Source organism: Eptatretus burgeri, chromosome 15, assembly GCF_056783735.1.
Source record: "Eptatretus burgeri isolate ZD-2024b chromosome 15, Ebu_testis_v1, whole genome shotgun sequence".
Classification (NCBI taxonomy): domain Eukaryota; kingdom Metazoa; phylum Chordata; class Myxini; order Myxiniformes; family Myxinidae; genus Eptatretus; species Eptatretus burgeri.
In genome coordinates, this window is record NC_140975.1 from 54393821 (window position 1) to 54419284 (window position 25464).

A 25464-nucleotide genomic window follows, 5' to 3' on the forward strand; every position below is an offset into this window, starting at 1 on the left:
TCCTCTTGAATAAGTCCTTTCTTTCAAGCTTCAGGGTCTTACTATCTGCCATGATCTTTCCTGGGAAAGCCACATTTCCAACCTGGCCTCCAAAGCCTGTTGCCGACTGGGAATCCTCCTTCGTGCAAAGTCCTTCCTTGGCCCACCTGAGCTCCTAACCACATATAAAGCTTTCGTCCACAGCCTGATGGAGTACTGCTCTCTCCCCTTTGTACTGGTGCTCCTGCCTCTCACCTTTCTAGGCTTCACGCTGTGGAAACCAAGTCATTTGTGATCATTGGTATCTCCCACGATGAGGCCGAGTCTTTCGGCCTCTCACTCTCTCACCATAGGCAGGTCGGTGGTCTTTTGTCTTCTTCCGTCTCCTCTCCAGTCTCGCCCCCCCCCTGTTCTGTCTGCGATAAGTCCCCACCATATTTCCGCAGGGTACTCAAGGTCCGCCAACAACCCCCTTCTGGTAAAATGACCAAAATCATCACGAATCACTGCTCACCTTCACTCTTTCATTCCTCTTTTTTCCCACCTTTGGAATAAACTCCCACACTCTGTTCAATTCCATTCTTCCCTCCAGGCTTTCAAAACAGCTGTTCACCACCACCTCTTCTCGTCCTTCATCCAAAACCTCGATCTTTTCTACCCCCGTTAATCCACCCAAACCCACCTCCTTCAAATTCCCTGCTTTCCTTCCTTAAAATGCCTGTAATGTCTATCTTGTATACCCCATGTTTCCTGCCCCATCCCTCTCCATTCCACAGATCTCCATATGTCTCTGTTCCCAACTGTTTTGTCCTTCCCTCTCCCTCCCCTCTTGTCTTGTGCCCCCCTTGCTGTGCGTTGTGTGTTAGCTCTCATTCGGGCCTTGACAAGGTATACAAAAAAATATATATCATAAGTATTTGACCAGCGTGAGTTCGTTATCTAAGATCTCTGATGCGGTCAAGCAATGTTGGTTCTGCTCGGCTAACTGACTAAGGTCTGTTGCGTAAGCACCGGCACGGTACCTGCACACACTCAGGCTTCTGTATATGGTAACACAACTTTGCAAGGGATCCATCTGGAAGTTCTGAGGCAACTGGTGATCATGGTTTCTTGAAGACACTGTCCTCTCAGAGTTATCCAGAGGTGACATCCATCACAATATTGATATCAAGTTAATCAGATGAAGATTGATGATTTGTGCGAGCTTGACATTTTGACCTATTAACTTCAAACAATAGGCTTCAAACAATAGGCTTCCAGCTTGACACTACCCCTTCCATTTAGTTAAGTTTCATGAAGATTGGAGTAAAAATGTGATCTGTCGGCGAGTGACATAAAACAAAATAGACAGACAGCCATAATAACAGATCAAGCTAACTAATATACTTGTGAATCTTCAATTTCGCAAGTAACGAAATGGACAGACAGGGGTGAAAATATTACCTCCGACCACCTTTGGTGACGGAGGTAAAAATTTCTATATCCCAGTCCCAGGAAAGCAAAGGAAATATGAACCAAGGGCAATCGTTGAAAATTATGATGTCGTGCTCAGGTGTACGACCCGGCCATCCCATCGAGTGTGAACAATGAATCAGAGTGAGGCTCTGTAATCAGACATCATGCTCAATTATTAGAAGAAGAAGAAGAAGAAGAAGAAGAAGAAGAAGAAGAAGAAGAAAAAAGAAGAAAAGGACATTATTGCTAATCGAGGTGTCAGTACTCAGTGGCTTTGGCCTCAATAATGGAGAGATTAAAAAAAATGTCCAGGTACCAGGACCCGAAAATCAAGACTATTGGTGCTCAGGATGCTGTGCTGGTGATGGTCAAAGCAACTAAAATTATAAAATAGAACCTCCTTGACATTTTGAAAACTACACCAAGAAACACTGACAAATGAACTAAAAATGGAGATTGTCGGAGCTTAAGTAATAGTCGTTAATGAACCCTTTGGAAGAAATATGTGAGAACAACGTGCTCCAATGATAAAACAACAAAACACGACAACATAGTCCTCGAAATGCGATCCTAAATAAATAAATAAAACTAAGGAATAACTTGGGTCTTGGGATAACCCTGTTCCTCCTTTATCGCTCGCAAGAGGAGGTTACAACCAAAGGGATCGTAAATCGATGCCCTCGGTTAGAGACCACTTTCATTATGGTTTGCCAATTATGCGATTGTTGTAACACAAGAGTTTGAAAACCTTACCTAATGAGAATGAATTCAGTGCAGCTCCAGCCATAGACATCCCATCGAAGAAACGTGCCGCCATGTAGAGAGCCAAGCTCGGAGCGAATGCAGCACAACATCCTGATACAGCCAGTCCAAGGTAAGAAATCAGTAAAATTGTTCTGCGTCCAAACCTGCAAAACGAATGCACAATAATATTTTGATAAATGTATGCAGTGTGACACCAAGTTTCATTCTTCCCAACACGGGGATTCCAAGGAACAACGGTATGCTGCAATTGAAACTAGAACAGCACTCGGTAGAGCGCATACCTGTGTCAGGTTGAACAGTTTACGTTTTGTCGCCCACTGATAGGCCAGAACTTCATCTGGATATTCACTAAAGATGAATGATTTTGTCCTCGTCACACACCCAAACTACTCGCCAATTTTGTACGAATCCATCCACAACGTTTTGAAATATCGTGCGATATATTGTTTTTAGCCCTATCTCTCAATGGTGAGGAATCATTTAAAAAAATTCTCATATCAGGATCCGGATCCGGGTTTTCACTGAAATCGAATCAATTCGTACTTGTCACACACCCAACCTGTCCAGCAATTATGGCTTCCAGACCATGCAACCGATGATGTTGAAATTTTAAACATATATTCCCCACGACTACTAGATTATACTTGTTAAGTTTCAAGTCAATCAATTAAGCTGTTCAAGAAAAAAAATTTATATAGATTTTCGTTCAATGCAATATGGCTTGCCAGACCATTGTGACTGATGAAGTGAACAACGTGATATGTGGAAAATGTGTGTGAAGTTTCCCGTCGATCTGTGAAGCCGTTCTGGAGGAAGGGATTTTTAAAGGTTTATTCTTCAAAAGAATATGGCACCCAGACCATGTGACCTACGAGGTTAAATTTAAAGCTATATTCCCTAAGGCAAGTATATGATGTGCATGAAATTTCGTATTGACCAAGCAAGCCGTTCAGAAGAAGATTTTGAAAGTGTTTTATTTTCAATTCATTATGGCTGCCAAATAACATAACCAATGAAGTCATCGATTTCAGTCTCCCATACAATTTATCCATAGATCACCTTCAATAATTCTCAGAGTGAACGGATAAAGTGTTTGACATATACAATTATGACATCATCGTGAAGGCACCGATGAAGTCATTGTGAACAACACTTATTCCTATGTGGAGTACTTGACATGTGCCAAGTCTCAATTTTTCCAATGGAGTGGTTTAGGAGAAGAAAAGGTTCAAAATGTTTACTTTTTTAAAACATGGCTGCCCCACCACATGACCTATGATGTCATAATTATCACTTAAAAAAGCTTTCTCATGAAGAGTCACTCCAATGGTGAAAAATTTGTCTCAATCCGCCAAATGGTTGCAGAGAAAATGAATTTTAAAGAAAACTAGAGCATCTGAAACTGCAAAGCCAACCAGCTTTGATTTTGGACTTCTTCCATATGCTAAACGGTTCCTTTGACCTTTGGCCAAAATTCTTAATTTGTCTTCTCCATATTCACAAAATAAATATTTGTTTAAAATTTGATGTCAAAAGCTCAAATGGTAAAAAAGGTTACGACTTACAAAAGCTCAAATGATAATTACAATTTCAGGTCAGGTCAGGTCAGGTCCGGTATTGGAGCATGTGCCGGAGCAGCACGTCACTGCTATCACTTTCTGCCGGTACTCCAGGAGCCTCCATCTGGCCATCCCCCAGGCAGATGCCTGGCCCATCCCCATCTCCTTGACATGCTAATCAACCTGCTGCAACCATGAGGCACGTGATCGGCCCATTGGCCTCTTCTACTCACGAGGCTCCCTCGCTGAGAGAATCTGCTGAGCACGATTTCAGGTCAATTGGATGAAAATTGACGATTTTGTGTGATTTTGACCTTTTGACCAAAATATTAATTTGGCGTCTCCATATTTTCATGAAAAAAACTTTGTTGAAAATTTCACAACAAAAGCTCAAATGATAATTAAAATGTCAGGTCAATTGGATGAAAATTTATGATCTTCTGTGATGCTGACATTTGACCTTTTGACCAAATTATGAATTAGACTTCTCCAAATTATCAAAATCTAGCCTTGTTGAAAATTTGATGTCAAAATCTCAAATGGTAAAAAAGTTATGACTTACAAAAGCTCAAATGATAATTTTTATTTCAGTTCAATTTGATGAAAATTGACGATTTTGTGTGATGCTGACCTTTGACCTTTATACCAAGTTATTAATTTGTCTTCTCTACATTCTCATAATAAAGCTTTGTTGAAAATTTGATGACAAAACCCCTATGGTAAAAATTAAGTTATGGCCTGGACAGACACACAGAAGTGATTGCAAAACCCTGTCTCTCGCAACATGAGGGATTGGCTAATAAACGGTGGAAGTATAATATAATCTATTATAATAAATGTCAGTGTGTGTCAGTCAGTCAGTCAGTCAGTGTCTCCTCCATAACTCCAAAACCATGAAACCTAACGGCCCCAAACTTTGCATGCATACTAAGGGAACTCCAAGGAGGTGCATGAATGAAAATTGCATAATTATCCTTTTGAAGATAATCAACAGCTTACCTTCGTGAAAGGCTTATCCTTGCTCAGCCCAATTTCACCATCATTTTGATTCAGCCTAGTAAAAATGCTTTGCCTTATAAACACGATGCACTCTCACAGACTCATTACCCCTCAGCCCGAATTGGCTAAGGGGTATTGTCGGCATCGGCGTTGTCTGGGCGTCCGTCCGGGCGGGCGTCCGTCCGGGCGGGCGTCCGTCCGGGCGGGCGTCCGTCTGTCAATTTTTGGTTTCCGTCAATTTCGAGGAGAACGCCTTGTCCGATTAAATCCATTTTTGCAGGGTGTGTTGGGGTTGAGTAGAGGAAGGTTCCTTTCGAAAATGGGCGTGCTGTGATTTTCAATGTGGCCTCCATGGCAGCCATCTTGAAATTGGTTTCCATCGATTTCGAGGAGAACACCTTGTCCGATTAAATCCATTTTTGCAGGGTGTGTTGGGGTTGAGTAGAAGAAGGTTCCTTTCGAAAATGGGCACGCTGCGATTTTCACTTTCCGCCACGGTAGCCATCTTGACGTCTGATTGATTTTTCGATATGACGTCCAACGTGCTCTAACTGACTGCATCATCGTGATATCACTGCTACCTTTTACAATGCATGGGCTGAGGGGTTACACCCGCTTTGCGGAGCTATTTTTAAAATATATAATCGAAATATGATTTCGGATTTGAGAATCGGATCTTGTGGACTAAACAAGTGTCAATGTCTGGGGTGAAGTCTGAAAATTCAAAGAGATTACCGATTATATATTATACTGTAATTATTGTTATTTTTGTTGTTGAACAGTTGGTGCATAGTTACCATTCATTTTTACAGTTTGAACTAAACAAAAATTACACTATGACGATGTAGATGTTTTACTTTAACATCTGAAAACACTGCGGGGTAACATTCAAAAAGGTACGGTACTGAAAATCTCACAATGTAGAATTCATAGAGTGCTTTAACCTTTCATAAGTAACATGGCACGGCCGTTTTGCACTGATTCTATGGTCGGCATTTACTCTGATTTGAACCATCCGGATTTGCTAGCAGCTAAATGACTCTGTGATCTCGGTGTACTTCACTTGTAATAGGGGACAGTCACAACCAGTGCCCCACCCCAGTTTCAAGGTACAAAACACAATATTCAATCCACAATTTCACAACTATCCAGATTATACTTGTGTGGAATGCTTAATACACCTTATTAAGAATCAAATCTACCAGAAAACTAGACAAGATCAAATAAACAGAGATGAGCCTGATATTAAAAGTTTGAGAATGATGATCTAGTGTCACGTGATCAAAGCCACATATTATGCTGAACGATCAATCTTCGCTAATATGAGTAATTTTCGTCCTGGATGAATTAACATCGGTGTAATGGATTTTTCTAACTTGATCAAGCAGAATGATTAATATTCGCAGTCACCATATCAGTTGAAAACGCTGTGATACACTATATTTCTGGTCCCATACCAGGACAGATATTGCCTTATCGTGTGCTCCACAATGGAAAGCGTGACAATTGTGATTTCATATTAAAAAAAAAATAACATAACAGGCAAAAGGGGGGTGTGTTCGCACCCCACCACGGTCCCACCCCACACCTGGCGACAGGACTAAACTCTCAAAAGCGTTCACTATTCAATCTGTCTTTTAACAATGATGTAGAATAAAGAATATGCATGTAAATCTAATTGTTGAGTTAGAAGTTTGAAAGTGCTTCAAAAGAACCATTAAAATTGCTGTAAAAAGATCATTTGGAGAGTAAACGAAACCATATTTTGCTCAATGTTAAAGTGATTGACTTTCTCTTTTTATTATTATTATTATTATTATTATTATTATTATTATTATTATTATTACAGTATCAATAACATTCTGATCACCAGTCATGCACCAAACAATCCAACTCACTTATCTGCAAGGCCTCCAAGAACTATCGCACCGACCAGCAATCCACCCATGTAGACGGACTGGGCCATCTGCTTCATCAGCTTCTCCTCACACACCAAGTTCCACTGCGGGTTAGGTGACAAGGGGAAGTTGCAGAAGTTGGAGGATGTGGGTGGGGATGTGGAAGGGCGGTGGGAGGGGGGTGGTTGGGGTGGGGAGATGTGTAGTGGGGATGGTGTCATGAGGGTGGGGAGAGGTTGTGGGTGGGGGCTTGGCTGAGTTAATTTTGATTGGGTAAACCATCAAGAATATGCATAATTAAACATGCAGCCAAAATTGACCCGAGATTGCACCAAGGCAATGATGGACCAAATGGTCTCATTTCCTTGTTTGAGGTCGGTTTTTCATCAGACTGATGTTTTTTTCCCCATGATTTTCAGCCGTACACACACACATACAGATAATTCATTCACTGGGGTGGGTTGTGCCCATGAAATGACCCTGGGTACCCCCAGCACATATGTAAAGTTTGGTGGAGATTGGCCCAGCCGTTTTTACTTTTGCCACCAAAGGTGAACGGAGTTTGTTTTCACCACTGTTTGTCTGTCTGTCTGTTTGTTTTTCTGTTTGTGAGTGGGATATCTCAAAAAGTTTTGAACGGATTCGGATGAAACTTGGTGGACAGGTTGGGTGTGTGACAAGGACGAATTGATTCGATTTTGGTGAAGATCCAGATCCACATCCGGATACTGCACTCAAATTTTAAAGTGATTCTTCACCATTGAGAGATGGCAGAGGGGTCGCCGGATCCTGGAAGGGGTTGAGACCTTCTGGGATTCAGGTGGTTACTCTTGGGCACCTGGCATAGTGCACCGTGAGGACCACTAGAGGGAGGTGTTGCAGGTCACACCTTCATGGCGTCACAAATGAGGGCCAGTAAGGGCCGAGGAGGTGACCACCTGGGCATGCGGCCGAGCAGCCCCTCCCTGAGGCTCTGGGACAGCCAGAATGTGGAGACCTGCCATTCTTGACTGGCCTATGGACACGGATCAATGTGCAAGTATTGGTTTCGAATACAGCCCACCAGACAACCACCAGAGCATCTGCGGAACGTTATGGCATTCAATTGGAATTATGGGGAAGGTCAGGAGAGGCACACATAACCTTCCACAGATGGTCAGCTGTGATTAATGGGCTCTATAAGTACCGCTCCAGATTAATGGGATCTTGGTCGCCTTTAAAAGTACCACTTTCCTGACAATTTGTGACAGTTGCTCCAGTCAGTTGGTGACAATTCCTGACAGCTGGGTGACGGTTCCTTACAGCAGCAGTCATTTGGTGACAATTTCTGACGGTGACAATTCCTGACAGTTGGTGAGTCGGTGACAGTTGGTGAGTTGGTGACAGTTGTTGGTGAGTCGTTGACAGTTGGTGAGTTGGTGACAGTTGTTGCTCCTGACGGTGGGTGACGGTTGGACCATTCTTGCTGGTTCTGCTCATACCTGATTCTTGGCCTTCCTGGTTCCTGAGGATGATGACATGATGTCGATTGGTGTTCGAGCCTGTTTGCAAGTGAATGCACGGCAAGGCAGGGCGCTGGTTGCGGAACAAGGCACGCTCACACATTTTGGGATGTTTTATTGGATGTATGACTTCTACCTTGGTAAGCGAAGATCGGATTTCTTCCCTCCCCCCCCCCCCCTGAATGATCTTCTTGCTGGCTTCCCTTGTCTCATGTTTAACCGTTAAGTAAGGCATAGTGATAAGTATCTGCTCTGTGTCTGTTTTTCTATCAATGCCTGTTTAATTCTTTTTGTTTGAGATTATTTTGATTGATTTGAATTCACCTATTTTCGCCACAAATAAATAAAAACTTCTTCAGTTTATTATTTTTTGTTTATTAATAAATTCCTTGTTGACGTTTCAACCTGTCCGTGCTTGTCCTTTCCTTCCATTGATCCAGTATAGTCGAGATAGACTAGATAGACTGGGAGGTAGTTTCCAAACTAACTAACCTGACATAGTTGACATGCACCAGCGATAAACGCTGGGCCGCCATACTTAAGATCTAATCAAGATAAGATTGGTGCATCGCCGAGGGCATGTCCCCTGTTCAGGAAGCCACGTGACCTCTAGTTAAACGGCAAATGAGACGGTGGACACTGGAACTTGTGGTTAACTGATTGGCGTTCGTGGTTGTAAAGCAACCCACCGTACCAGAAAGTTAATTGTGAGTGGTGGCCCCAGGTCCGGCTCTTCCGAGGAGAAATGAGGATTAGCCCCCTCATAATACACTCGGTACCCATGGCCCTAACAAACTGGTGTCTGGGAGTGGGATTTTTCGAACCTCCCAATCAAAAAACTGGTGTCAGGAGTCCTCGTAACAAACTGCAGTCTGGGAGTGGGATTTTTTGAACCCCTTGACCAATAAATTGGTGTCAGGTAGTGCACCTGTGGTGTGCTTCACGCACCTCAAAATTCAGAGCTGTTAGACTAAATTTTATTTAAATGAATTTGTGCGGACAATTAATTGGTTTGGGCAGGTGTTTTCAGAGCAGCGGAAAACCCTAATGCCCGGTGGGCCATCTCAGCGATGTAAATATGGATAAGGAATTGATTCAGGACCCACATTAAGTCGCAATGGAGGGTGAAGAGGAAGCAATGGGAGAGATGGAAAATAACTTCCACCCTCGGCCTCAGGAAAATGCAGCGGCAATAGCACAAAATGGCGGGTTGTCGCAGCCAGTGCAGCCCGAGAATGACACTATGTTGTTCATGAGGCAATTAATGGCACAAATAACTTTGATGGACCAAAGCAACAGCAGCAGAATGGACAGAATGAGTGAAGAAAACAGCAGCAGAATGGATGCGATGGGCAGAGAAATGTCGGCGGTGCGAGAGGAGGTAAGGGAGTGCAGGATCGGTGTCCAGGAAGAAGTGAGGGAGAGCGAGGGCAGACTGATGGAGGAGATTGAGAACATTACGAAGGAGGTAAAAAGACTGACGATAGGACAGGATGAATTGAAGGAACAAATGGAGAACAACACAGGGGCGATTAAGGAGTTCAGAGCCACGCAGAAGGAAACAACAAGAGAGATGACTGCAATTAAAAAAAAAATGTAAAATAGTATACAAGGAACTGATGAAGAGAGTAGAGGAGGTGACACAGACCATGAGAACAAAGGATCAGGAAATGAAAACACAACTTTAAACGGAGGTGACGTTAGAGGGGGGAATACAAGGGGCGCATCAAGAATTAACGAAGGTAAAAGAAAAGGTCGATGAGGTAAAATCGAAATAATTAAAATTAAAGCAAAACAGGTAGAAAGAGGAAGTGGAGTAAAGGAGGAGACTATAGAATGCATGGACATGATATATTTACAATGTGACAAAGTGCTCGAAGATCAAGCAAAGAGGATACTTGTCCTTGAGACCATCCGGGAGGAGGTGAGTATAGTGAAGGCGAGTCATGGCGAGATTGGGCACGTGCATGATGCGATTGGGTGTGTATCAAGCTTGGGAGGAATAAAGGACCCATGGTTTCTTGGAGTGATGAGAGACATGGAGTGTGTGCTGAGCGTGCAGAGAGCAAGCGTGATGGAGCGCCTGCCAGGAACGAGTGGTGTGGAGTGCATGAGCGAGTGTAAGAGCGCAGGACATCCACTGACACACATGGTGGTAGCTGTTAGCTTTACTGACGGGAGGAGTGAGCCCTCTGTGAGCAACAAATTTAAAATGCGGATGTGTTCTCGTCTCGAGCGTGGGAAAATCATCATGGATTTGGGATTCACGCTGGCCCTACGAGGTACGCTTGCACAGCATGTCCGGGAGTGTACACGATCTGTGCCTCGCAAACCGCCCAAGCATGGACGATTTCTTGGTTTAGTGACAAATGCTGAGGGACCGGTGTGTAAACGCTCCGTGACAGATAAATCACTGGAGCACGGACGGCGAAACAAAAGGAATTTGGCTGTAATTTTTTTTTCCACGAGAACCAGGTGTGCAATATGCACGGTACCCACGGCATGAGCAATGGGAGTGGTGAGCATGGCTGGGTTCCCCGTGGGAAAACCCTAATGCCCAGCGGCAAAATTTTTAAAACAAATTGGTTGGTGACAGACATACGGCTGAGCACCTCAAGGACACAGAGGGCTCATTATAGTTGGGGTAAGAAATAGTGACTGTAATGCCCACATTGGGGTGCCAGCGATGGTTACCTCCATGGGGACCCAAGAGCACTCGCCGAAGGGGGATGGCATTGTTAAGCCCACATGGGGGTGCCAGTGATTGGATCCTCAATGTGGGTACCGAAGCAGTGACCGAAAATAAAAAGGTTTTCAGTTTATATATTTTTGTTCATTAATAATTCCTTGTTGACGTTTCAACCTGTCCATGCTTGTTCTTCCCTTCCATTGAGCCAACATTGTCCAAACCTAGATCGACTGGGAGGTAATTACCAAACGAATTGACCTGCAATAGTCGGCATGCCCAAGTGGTAAACACTCGGCAGCCCTAATTATGATCTAATCAAGATAAGATTGGTGCATCGCCGAGGATGCATCCCGTTCAGGAAGCCACGTGACCTCAAGTGAAACGGCAAATTAGACGGTGGACACTGGAACTTGTGGTTAACTTATTGGCATTCGTGGTTTAAAGCAACCCACCGTACCACAAAGTTAATTGTGAGCAGTGGCTCCAGGTCCGGCTCTTCCGAGGATTAACGAGGATTAACCCCCTCATCATATACTCGGAACCCATAAATGTAACAATATATGCATATATATGTGTGTGTATATATATATATATATATATATATATATATATATATATATATATATATATATATATATATATATATATATATATATATATATATATATATATATACATACAGCTCTGGAAAAAAAATAAGAGACCACTCCAAAAAATATTTAAATCAGCATCTCTACATGTATGGCAGCCATTCCATTCCAGTATCTGATGAATTCCAACACAGGCACACCTCATTCTACTTAGTGAGGTACTGATTAGGTGATCACCTGAACCGAATCTTATTTAACAAGGAAAAGTATAAAAACCACTGCTGTGGTCATCACTATCCTCTTGCAATAGGAACAGCTGGATGGCAAAAACAGTGCTAGTAGTACCTCAAAAGTAATTGGAATCAAAAAAATAACTATTGACCATGCCAAAAGAGTTGAAAAGAAAAGTTTTGAGTGAGGAAAAGAATGGTTCAATTCTGGCTTTACTGGCAGAGGGATACAGTGAGCGTCACATTGCTTCCATCCTTAAAATTTCAAAGACGATGGTTCATAAGAACAAGGTCAAGCAGCAGACATTGGGGACAACAAAGCTACAGACTGGCAGAGGGCGAAAACGACTTTCCACTGACTGGGATGGCAGCCAACTCATTCGAATGTCACTCAACAACCGTAGGATGACATCAAGTGACTGACAAAAAGAATGGCAAACGGCAGCTGGGGTGAAGTGCATGGTGAGGACGGTTCCAAACAGGCTCTTCGGGGCAGGGCTGAAGTCGTGCAAAACTAGAAAAAAGCCCTTCATCAATGAGAAGCAAAGAAGAGCCAGGCTGAGGTTTGCAAAAGACCACAAGGATTGGACAGTAGAGGACTGGAGTAAGGTCATCTTCTGTGATGAGTCCAATTTTCAGCTTTGCCCAACACCTGGTCGTCTAATGGTTAGAGGGAGACCTGGAGAGGCCTACAAGCCACAGTGTCTCGCACCCACTGTGAAATTTGGTGGAGGATCGGTAATGATCTGGGGGTGCTTCAGCAAGGCTGGAATCGGGCAGATTTGTCTTTGTGAAGGACTCGTGAATCAAGCCACGTACAAGGTTTTCCTGGAAGAACACTTGCTTCCTTCTGCTCTGACAATGTTCCCCAACTCTGAGGATTGGTTTTTTTCCAGCAGGACAGTGCTCCATGCCACACAGCCAGGTCAATCAAGGTGTGGATGGAGGACCATCAGATCAAGACCCTGTCATGACCAGCCCAATCTCCAGACCTGAACCCCATTGAAAACCTCTGGAATGTGATCAAGAGGAAGATGGATGGTCACAAGCCATCAAACAAAGCCGAGCTGCTTGAATTTTTGCACCAGGAGTGGCATAAAGTCACCCAACAACAATGTGAAAGACTGGTGGAGAGACGCAGGTTTGTTTTACTAAGACGCATAAAAGCCGTGATTGAAAATCAGGGTTATTCCACAAAATATTGATTTGAGAACTCTTCCTGAGTTAAAACATGAGCATTGTGTTGTTTAAAAATGAATATGAACTTGTATTGTTTGTATTATTTGAGGTCTGAAAACACTGAATCTTTGTTGTTATTTTGACCAGTTGTCATTTTCTGCAAATAAATGCTCCAAATGACAATATTTTTATTCAGAATTTGGGAGAAATGTTGTCAGTCGTTTGGAGAATAAAACAAAAATGTTCATTTTACTCAAACATATACCTATAGATAGTAAAACCAGAAAAATTGATAATTTTGCAGTGGTCTATTAATTTTTTCCAGAGCTGTATGTATTTATTTAAATATATATGAAAAATATGTATATATATGAATATTTTGAATATATATATATATATATATATATACACACATATATATATCTTCTTCTTCTTCTTTCGGCTGCTCCCGTTAGGGGTCGCCACAGCGGATCATCCATTATGATCCGCAGAGTGATTTGGCACATGTTTTACGCCGGATGCCCTTCCTGACGCAACCCTGGTCGCCTCTTACGACACAGGGATATGGTACACCTATTTTAACCGGGGTATACACCGGGCCCAGTATACTGGTACTCATTTCGCCGACCTCGGAAGGATGACAGGCTGAGTCAACCCCCTGGTGTATCAATTCAGTGGCTCAACGGGGCTTGAACTCAGGACCTCTTGGATCCCAAGCCGCTGCCCTAACCACTGCGCCAACACCAGGCTATATATATATATATATATATATATATATATATATATATATATATATATATATATATATATATATATATATATATATATATATATATATATATATATGAATATATATGAATATTTATGTATATATATGAATATATATGTAAATATAAATATATATGAATAGATATGAATATATATGTATATACAGTGCTCCCTCACCTATCACGGTTAATGCGTTCCAGACCCACCCGCGATAGGTGAAAATCCACGAAGTGGAAGCCACATATTTATTTAGTTATTTAAATACATTTAAACACATTTTTAACGTATTTTAAACCATTATACAGCATCCACACACTCTTATTAACCTTCCCCACACACATTTAATCAGTTATTAAAAAAAAAAAATCGGATGAATAGGCTCGGATGAAGGTGTAGGCGTAGGCATAGGCGAAGGCATAGACGTGACCTCTTCTTTTGATTTAACGAGGAACATAGTTATGGGGAGTTGCTGGTTATGCTTCTTCTTCTGGGCTGGCAGGTTTTTATAGACGGACATGAACCCATCAAGCCCATTGCTGCTGTCACTGAGATGCTTAACGTCCGGGAAACAAAACACCATGCTCTGATTTGCCGCCTCCCAACCATCAGCCAATAGCGTGCCGAGTACGATCTCACCTGGGCAGAAGCAGCCGCAGTTGCACTCTGTTTACATACGCTAGCGTCTCTCTTTGTTTTTCGTACAAGCCCGCTACGCCACTACGTAGTTTTATTTAAATTTCGATTTAATATTCTTTTAATAATGTACATATATTTTATTACTTTAATTTGTTTTTTACTACTTTATAATGTTATTTTTAGTATATTTTACTTAAAAATAATTAAAATAATAAATTTTAATTTTAAATAATTGAAATAAAACCCGCGATGTAGTGAAGCCGCGAAAAGTGAACCGCGATATAGTGAGGGAGCACTGTATATATGAATATATATATATATATATATATATATATATATATATATATATATATATATATATATATATATATATATATGAATATATCTGTATATATATATATATATATATAAATACATATATACATATACATATATACACATACATATATACACATACACATGTATCGATATATATATATATATATATATATATATATATATATATATATATATATATATATATATATATATATATATATATATATATATATTGTTACGGCTGTGGAAATTCGCAAACCACCATTCAGGTCCCGTAGGTGAGATAACTCTAAGTACATGTGTAGTTAGCCCCAAACCCGTTGTTTAGAGGGAATTTATGTGATTCATTCGGGCTGCGACGCTTTGAGTTAGACGTTTTTCTGTTCTATCTTTATTTTGAATCAACCGCCATAACCATCAAACCACCACTGATAAACCCTCCACCACCCTCACCTCTCTCCTTCTACGGCCATTCCCGCATCACCTGTGAACACTGAGCGTCGGGCTGTCTTAGGCTCGTTCAAGCGATACGCACCGAGCCGCGAGTTCAAATAGCGGCCTTTCCGAGGGAAAATTCGGATCAAGAATGCGACACGCCCACTTCTGATCCGTCCAATCAGCAAGCGCGGAGCGGCTTGGCCCCGCCTCCAGGCGGGTCCATGTGAAATCGAAATATGCAAATTCTAGGATCAGGTGAGGTTCACGCCCACTTTTCCTCCGTCCAATGGGCGAGCGTGGCTCCGCCCCCGAGCTCATCCTGATCCGTAAATTTGCATATGGGTTCTCCTGCCGGCCTATAAAACGCCGAGCGCACGGCAGAGAATGGCAGAAAGGCAGAGTCAGTTTGGAAGGGCAGAGAGTTTTGGCAGAGTCAGTTTGGAAGGGCAAAGAGTTTTGGCAGAGTCAGTTTGGAAGAGCCGAGTGTGGCAGCGGCGGAGTGCGGCAGAGAGTGAAGTCGGGTGGCGGAGGCTCTGCAGTCGGCTGAGTTGGGCTCTGCATTCGGCTGAGGAGGGTTGGGGGAAGAGGCCAAGGAGCTCGGGTCCGAGGCGAGAAGGACGGCGGTCGGCGACGAGGTCGCGGCGGGAGATCGCTCGTCGCGGGACCCAAGCCAGCCAGCCATTCTCCCTCCCCCAGAGCATCAACAATTCCCCCTTTTCCCCCACGCTGAGATAGTGCAACAAGGGGGCCCCGTTTCCACCCCACTCAAAACGTCGTGCCAACGAAACCCGCAAAGGAGCACGGAGTCGGGGCACAGCCACGCGGTCGTCTGCGGCTCGTCCGCCAACACGCCACGAGGACGCGGGTAGGACCCACCCGATCTCGCAGACCTGGCCGCTCCTTCAGGTCCCGTGCACACATTGGCCTACAGGCCCGTCTGCCCCCTTGTCTATGAGGGTGGCTTCTTTCCTTTGCTTTTGAGTGAATGTGTCTTGGCGCCGTGTCTTGTAAAGTAGAACTGTGTAAGTGTTGCCATGTGTACGCGTATTCGGTTGTAAATCTGTGTCGTTATTTCTTTTGTTTACCTGATATAGGTGCATTCTGACTGTTTGGCTGTATATGTGTGCTTTCCGTGTGTCGCGTAATAAATGTGCATTGTGTGAACTGTTTTCCCGTTTCGCTTCGTCTTTTCTTTATTGACTCTCCATCCTGCTTCACGTAAAGGGTTTGTAGTGGGCTTAATACACCCGATAATTAATCGGAACCGTCGAGGCCAACGATAACACCGGTTGGTTATCCCGATAGCATGGAACGGACCGCTTAGGCGGTTCGTGTCCGGAGTCGGTCTGTGGCGAGGTGCGATCGCCGGCTCGACCATACCTCGCCGGCGCAGGTACTTAGGTAGATCAAATTTGTCGAGCAACCCTATCCTGCGCGGGTGGGCAATTGGCATGGTCGTGGTGGGGTTAAACCCCCACCCGTGACTGGCTCCCGACGTTGTTCCGAGAGGGTCAGGACGGAAATGTCCGTTCCGGTGGGCGAGGCGGCCGCCATTCGAGTTGAGCGGCCGATCGCACGCTGGCGGGCGCGAATTCACAACAATATATATATATATATATATATATATATATATATATATACATATATATATATATATATATATATATACTAAAAATCTATATAATCATATGTATATATATATATATATATATATATATATATATATATATATATATATATACATATGAATATATATATATATATATATATATATATATATATATATGCATATATGTACATATATGAATATATATGCAAGTAGATGATAAATGGGGTTTCTGGGACTCCCATTCAAATGAATGGGGGAAAAAGGGAAAAGCTTTCTGACTCAAGCCGCAAAAGCCCAAAATAGGAGACTGATTTTCTCCCCACCTATCCCCTTCCCTCCCATACAAGCAAATGTAAAATTGACCTTTCTGTTGAAAGGGCCGCATGGTCCATGGATGATGTTGCATTTCACCATTTCGTGCAGTTGAAGTTCCGAATCCGGACATGGTATTTCCGCAGATATGACTTGATCAATATCTTCAGGTCTGATTTTGCTTCTTGGGGACAGCCAGAGTAGTATGTGCACATTTGGAAGCCCTCTTTTCTGGAATTGTATAGAATACAGCCATGCCAGCAAGCTCCATTCTTCAACAGATCCTGTTTCTTCAATTTCAAATGAAAAACATGACAGACGATATCTAGCCGGTCTGATGCTGTTTGTTTCGGTAGAAGATTTTCTGTAATTTCTGACCATTTCGGATTAGTAGTAGAGGTTATGAACAGATCTGGTCTGCCATACTTCCGCACGTATGGGATGGCATCTTGAGTGTGCTCGTGCATATAGCACGGACCGCCCGTGAATGTAGATGGTAACACGATCCTTTGCCCCACGTTCTACGGATCACAGTCGTTATTAAATATAGCGTCTCTGAAGTTTTGGTAGCTGTCCGCTCTTAGAAAATGTAATGGTTCTGTTTCTATCTTACAGTACATGTCAACTAAAAATTGCTGGAACAGTCTGTGGCACAGTACCAAATGATTAGTCTGTCGACACATGATATGGTATGTGTAAAACTGCATTTGCGCTATTTTGCATGCAGCGGCTGACTGCAAATATACGCTCCATCCGTCTGTGCCACAAGGAAACAGGATTGGGTACTGCAGAGTGTCGTACGCATGGTGTAATTCTGATGTATGCTGTCATGCTCCATCATGCTTGAGTAACACAATATCTCTGGTCACAGTTGGTTCGTTCGGCATTAGTATGCCTACTTCATCACCGGATGGTGCGTTGTAACGGCGAGGATGTTGTGTGGCCGGCTGCTTGTTTTCGTGGATGACAACTCTAAGATCTTGTCTTCCGTCTTGGTTCATGCTTTCAACAGCCGTTTTCAGGTTTCTGACGTATTTGTTGTTCTTATGCAATAACTCTGAGCTTCGTTACGATGTGTGGTTTCATACCAGTACCAATGGTCAAACGTGCTTCATGTTCAGCTCGTCTGCTGTCAATGAAATAAATTTGCAGAAACTGTCGAGACGTATTGTCGTGCAAATGGAGACTTCCAATTTTGTGACACACTTGATCTTGGACAGTAAAATTGGGATCCCATCCATGAATCTGTCATCCTGTGCAGCCAATGGTCGTCATTTGAAATGCGCTATTATAAAGATGTACGTTCTGAAGAAAATGGTCGGAATCATTATTTGTTCCGTTGAGCAGTGACAGCAGATATTGAGGTGGCCTTGGGAATAAATCCAATTGGATTTTTCCACTTTCACATCAAAATCCTGGTGGCTCGCCAGCGAATCTTTTTGCCTCACAGTAGTTACATGCTATTTCCATTTCTCCAATATCTGTTTCAAGGAAGAACACATTTTCATCATTCGTGTAGGCTCGTGGGACCGCTGGCAACTGCAGCTGTCGTCTTGTGTTCCTTCATGCATGGACTTCTGGTAATCGCTGGGAAATTCTGCTTCGTTTCGGCGTTCTCGGCATGTTACCACCTGGAAACATATAAAAGTGATTAGTAATGCGTGTTTCAATCAACGGATTGTACTTCTTGGAATATATAGCCCCCCCCAGATTATTTTGGGTGCATGGCCTTTTCATGCACATGTATGGCCTGAATGATGGAGAATTACCAGTGTTGCAGTGGGATTTCCCAGTGCTGTAGTGGAATTTCCCAGTGCTGCGGTGGAATTTCCAAGTAATGCAGTGGAATTTCCAACTACATACTGCATTTGGAATTCCAAGGACTGCAACAGGAGTAACAAGTGTTGCAGTTGAATTGCTAAGTACTGCAGTTTAATTTTCAAATGCTGCAGTGGGATTGCAAAGTGGGATTGCAAAATACTGCAGTGGGTCTTCCAAGTACTGAAGTGGGGTTTCCAAGTACATAAAAGTGACTTACCGGAATGTAGTAAGATCTTGCAAGCTCACAAACTGATTTTCAGGTACAATGTCACTTGATGGTCAGCTAAAAAGGAGAGTAAATAACTTTACTTTTATCTTTTATTTTACTGTATTTGGAGCAGAAAGACTCCACCAAACATGTTGGTTCGTTGTACAATTTTTGCTCAGTAGTGACTGATGACTGAGTTGTGAGTCAGTGGATAAAGAAAAAAAATCTTAGCTTGACAATTTGAGGATGGTAGTATAATTTGAGTCAATTAGACAATTTGAAGTTGATTACAGGCTGAGAGTGATTGGATCAGAAATGTATGCTGGTAAGCAAACCACCTGCATCTTTCATTCTACTTTTCAAATGCAAACCTGCAAAACTACCGAATACAACACTGTGTCTTTTTGCACTGTTGACTGTTCAAATCAAGAGCAAACCTAACTTGCATCTTTTTTGCACTGTTCAAATGTTATGCAAATCTGCATCTTTGTTTCACTGTTTAAATGTTTTGCATTGTTGAACAGTAGCTTGCTGGCTTTAAGGATGAGGCTTAAAGGAAGGCAAGCTAGATAGTAATCTTTTTTTAGTTTTGGCTTTTTTCTTCTGTTGTCTACAAATAAAGGTGCGTAGGGGATGGTTATGAAGTGCAAGGCAGGAAAGGATAAAAAAAATACTCACTTGAATGAATGCGAGGAAACCTCATTGCTCATTCCATCGATAAAAGAATAATTTTTCCGTCGATAATCACAATTTTCAATGAACGTGGTAGGCGGTTTTACTTTCTTAGTCAATGAAAGTGGTAACGGTTTTACTTCCTTCTTAAGAGCATTGGGTGCGTCCTGCCCATTTTCACCCCCAAAATTCACAACAGATAATAGTTAGTTCATAAGGAAAAGTACATCAAGCCACCTTCCCGATAGAAACTTAAATACCTGCCAATTTGCAGGAGGATAAGATTTGATTTGACGTCGCAAAACGGGAACAAAATTTGGCGTTTCTCTCTTATTGTATAGATATATGAATATATATTAATATATATGAATATATGTATATATGTGAATATATATGTATATATATATATGTATATGTAAAAATGTGAATATATATGAATATATAGGAATATATGTACTATATAAATGGCAGTCCTTCTGTCAGTTTGTCTATCTGTCTGTCTCTTTGTTTGTAACCAATATGCTCCTAGACCAGTGAACTGATCTTCATGAACCTTTACAGACATATAGACCCAACATTCAGCTCCAGGATGCGCAAAGTGGCTTTCCATAAAAATGAAAATATATATATATATATATATATATATATAATTTTTATTTTAATTCCATTTTTAAAAAAGGCTTTCGAATAGTGCGCTGGCGTTTAATCGTAACAAAAGGCTTCATGGTTAAAAACGCTTGGGTTTTTTGAAATACAAAATGTTCGTACTCATTGACTTTTTAAGAGGATCTGTTCCTCGGAAGGATGACAGGCTGAGTCAACCCCCTGGTGTATTAATTCAGTGGCCCAACGGGGCTTGAACTCTGGACCTTTTGGATCCCAAGCCGCTAACCCAAGCACTGCCGCCAACACCAGGCTCATATATGTAAATATATATAATATATATTCATATAATAAAGGTATATATATATATATATATATATATATATATATATATATATATATATATATATATATATATATATGTGTGTTTTAACAGATATGAATATATATGAATGCATATATATATATATATATATATATATATATATATATATATATATATATGAATGCATATATATTAATATATATGAATATGTATGAATGTATATGAATATATATGAATATATGTATATATATGAAAATATATATGAATGCATATATATATATATATATATATATATATATGTATATATATATATATATATATATATATATATATATATATATATATATATATATATATATATATATATATATATATATATATATATATATATATATATATATATATATATATATATATATATATATATATATATATATATATATATATATATATATATATATATATATATATGAATATATGTGTTTTTAGAAATATGAATGCATATATATATATATATATATATATATATATATATATATATTGTTGTGGGCTGGTGGGGTCGGGTGAAAAAACCACTAGATGGGGAAAAGCTACGTCGATTCCCACCAGACTCCCTGGAATTGTAGGCCATCGCTCAGGGATAATTCCATGACGCGGTGGGTCGCTTAACTGACTGTGGGCGCCAATAACTCTTCCGCGTGACCTAGGGTCCTCCCGCCTATGGGTGAATCGGGTTACCTAATTAACCACGTGGTTTAACCACCGGGGAACCACGCCCTCGGTATGCCTTGTCCGAACCGGATCACTCGACCGGATCGGATCTCTTTTCTGGATCGGATGCAGCCGAGCGGCACTGCCAAGGACGTACCGGCAGAAGGAACAGATTGTTGGGAATAAAGACCCGGCTAGACTTAGATTCGAACCATGCTGGACCAATGAGGGAAAAGACAAAGGCGAGCTGGGAACATTTCAACAACAATTATTTCTTTACAATAAGCGAGGAAAAGCATGTGGCACAACAAAGGTTTATTGGGTGTGTAATGCAGGGAAAGATGAGAAAGGTGTGGGGTGTGGCAATTTTACAAGCAACTTACAAAGCAGACACATTGCAGACTTGACGCGAGATTAATAAAGCAACAATCATAACAATAAAAGATCTTATACAGGCTTACTTAACGGACAGGCACCAACACTCTCAGACACACACTCAGACAAAGTAAACCCAATTGTGAAAGGGACTTTTGGAGCCAGGGAGGGAGGGAGTTGAGGTTACAGTTTCTCGGTACTTGAGCGTTTCGGGGGAGGGATGCTCTGTGGTGCGGCACCCGACAATGGTTGAGTTGTTCGGCCACAACCGTGCGTGTGGAGATAGTGTCTGCAGGAGGGGCTCGAGTGGAGAAGAGCAGAGTCCAAAGGGGGGGGCGAGAGATGAGCAGCAGGCAGGAGTAGGTAAGAGGTCGTTCGTCGAGGTCGTGAGGGCGAAGATAAGGAACAGAAAGTGGGGCCAGACAGGAGGCTTGATCGAGAAGCAAGGGGTGGTTCGCCGTAGTGTCGGCGGGGACAAGTGGCAGAAACACTCACTCTCAATAACTCCTTCTCTCCTTCAATTCTCCTTACTCCTTCTCAAAAACCTCTCTCAATTCTCCTTCCAATCAACTTGCAATTCTCTTTCCAACCAGCCAACGACACGAAGGTCCGTGCTTTTTAGAACCCGCAGGTTGGGGAGGAGCCTTGCCGAAACCTGACGTCATTGTCTGAGCCGAGCATGCCGATTGGACCAGTCCTTCCCCTGGTCCGCCTTTCTGGGCTGGGGTTCAGCCAGACTTCGGTATGGTCCGCCCATGCCGCACATGTCCGACCTTTGGCAGGTGGATGGTGGTGCAGCTTTAGCATTTGTCCAGCCGAACGTCGGGATTTTGCCTCTGAAAACGAGTCGCTGAATAGACGGTGCTACGCTGTGGCCAGGGAAACGAGGGTAGCAAGCGAGATGATGGCACCGTGGATCATAAAAGGAGGGAATAAAACAAAAGGGGAAAAATGATTTATTTATCCTAACTAATATCCCATCGCAACACACTCCCTGCTGTCCCGCTAGACAAATGGGAGGGACCTAACTACACGTATATTAATGGACTAACTGACTCAGGACAACTGTATGTTGTATGCATACGGTTCCGAGAACCGTAACAATATATATGAATATATCTATGTAAATATGAATATATATGAATATATATGTATATAGAGGAATATATATGAATATATAGCAATATATATATATATATATATATATATATATATATATATATATATATGAATATATGAATATTTAGGAATATATATATATATATATATATATATATATATATATATATATATATATATATATATATATACATATATATATATATATATATATATATATACATATATGTGAATATATGAATATATATATATATATATATATATATATATATATATATATATATATATATATATATATATATACATCAATATCTATAAAGATATATTCATGGACAAGAAAATCAAATGGGACTGCACCTCGGTAACGATGGTGGAGGAGAACTTGCTGGAATCAAACTCCCATCCATCGACACAGCCCTCGATCTCTGCGTGGTTCGACACGTCTGTGGAGTCGTTAACTATCAGCTGCCACTGTGGTTGGACATAGCGACTACATCTGCTCGGAGAGTGGTCTTCCCAGGGAATGGCGACCCTCAGGAGGGTCCCTTTGCTCAGGTTCAACAGGGAGTCGCGCTGAGCCTCGAGCGATGCATTCTCCAGCCAGGGCACCCAGCAATGGTGCTGAGGAGTTGCGGCGGAGAAGTTCTGGATAAGATTGTGACTTGGAAATAATAATTTTGCTAATTGCAGTAAAATAACATGAATAACCTGAAAGCGCCCAGCATCCCCAACACTTCTTAATAAATCAGCAAAAGCCATGACTTCCTCATGGGAGTTAATTGTACATCTCGTCCAACCAACACAATAAACGGCTATATGTGCACAAAGTAATCCTGGGTGGTTTGATGAACGATTGCCAGTCAAAGAGCAAGTATTTTAAAAAATACATTCCCGTTTAAATAGTGACTCATAAATTGTGAGTGTGGAATCAAAGGTCAGAGTAAATAATTGTCTTCATGCTTATTTGTTCTCCTGGGAATATCAACCTTTTGGAAAGACGTGAACTAACAAAAGTTTTTCTCAACTTTGAAAGGCTTGGAGTACAACCGATGTGAAAATTTTGAACCAGTGTATGAAATTTTATAAATGAACGATTATGAATTCAGAAAATGCTTCGTACTTTGTAATGATCATTAGTAGTGTAGTAGGTAGTAGAAAAATCGTGCAAATTATGATACAAGCATCAAATTTGGCATTTCTGTTCTGCAGGGCTTTCTGATCAAATTGGCCATTTAAAAATCCAAATTTTGAAAAATTTCAATAAAAAAAAAACTTTAAAAAAATTTGAAGTCACAGCTGGCTGAAATTCTTGAAGCGCAAGTGAACATCCCAGACAGAGAACCAAGGGGAGATGCAGTCATCATGGATGGCTCAGCACTTATCAATGCCCTACCTCCACACACTTCAAAGATATTTGATGACTATGCTAAAGAAGACATCATCCTAAAGGTGGAATCCTATGGTGCCAGGTACGAGAGGGTGGACGTAGTGTTTGATGTGTACAAGAAGTCGTCTGAAGTCCGAGACAAGGTCGAAAAGGGGGCAAGGAATCAGAAGAAGAGTGACAGGAACCAGTAAGACCCAAAGTAACTGGAGAAGCTTTCTTCGAGATGACAGCAACAAGACTGAGCTGTTTCACTTCCTTGCGGAAAAGATGTGTAAAGCACAGACGACAAGCACAGTCATTGTCACAAAAGGAGACAATGCCATTAGCAACACAAGGAAGTCACTGGATGCTGTGTCTCCATGTTGTCATGAAGAAGCTGGCACTCGAATATTTGTACACGCCAGGGATGCAACGATGGATGGTAGTAAGTCCATTATCATTCAGACTAATGACACGGACGTACTAATCATAGCAATATCTGTACTGCCATCCTTACAGGAACTAGGTCTTGAGAACATGTGGATTGCCTTTGGCCAAGGAGCCAAGGCGCGATGGATTCCAGTCCATGAGGTTGTTTCTGCAATAGGGCCTGAGAAATCTGGAGGGATCCCATACTTCCATGCGTTCACTGGATGTGACGTCGTGTCTGCCTTCAGCGGTAAAGGGAAGAAAACTGCATGGCAGACTTGGAACGTCTTTGATGATGTTTCTGAAACATTCACCAATCTCAGCCAGCATCCAACATCGATTCGTGATCTTGACTTTTTTGAAGTTTTTTTTTTTTCAAATATTTCAAAATTTGGATTTTCAAATGGCCAATCAGGCAGATTTGATTAGAATCCCCTGGAGAACAAATGTGCCAAATTTGATGCTTGTATCATCATTTGCACGATTCCTCTCAAAAATTGCTGTTATCTGGCCCACGAAAGATAAAGCTTCAAATCTAATGACATAAAAAAACTCATCCAACGATTGGAAGGATATTTGACATTGGCTAGAAACTATACAGAAAACAAGACTAGCATATGTGCTGTTCACCGATGCAGAATCATATCAGGCTGAAAGGAAAACATTCTGATCTTCATGAATCGGTATTGACCTTGCTCAATGGTCATCCCATGAAAGACTGAGAGCTAAAGTTTGCTGTCTATGATATGAGCGGCGGGAGGGCTCAAAGCAAGCCTTGCCCCATGTTTCCTCAACACAGGTCGTGGATAGCGATGTTGGAAGGAAAGTGCTGGGTGGCCATGTCTATGCAGCAAACAACACTCAAAGTTCACTGACAACCAAACAATCATCCGTGCACGTCGCACTTGT

The 25464-nt window shown here is 41.7% G+C and overlaps 1 protein-coding gene across 1 annotated transcript in view; it reads right to left on the minus strand.

The window, feature by feature from the left end:
- The window catches only part of LOC147012194 (solute carrier family 22 member 6-like), a 91709-nt gene extending 68095 nt beyond the window's left edge, over positions 1-23614 (minus strand). The window contains exons 1-3 of the mRNA XM_085856021.1: positions 23118-23614; positions 6656-6759; positions 2188-2342 (exon numbers count right to left, since the gene is read on the minus strand). Of these exons, the coding sequence (XP_085712147.1) occupies positions 2188-2342; positions 6656-6759; positions 23118-23519 (661 nt within the window). The 5' untranslated portion in view covers positions 23520-23614. The remainder of the gene's footprint in view (positions 1-2187; positions 2343-6655; positions 6760-23117) is intronic.
- Between the last annotated feature and the right edge of the window lie 1850 nt (positions 23615-25464).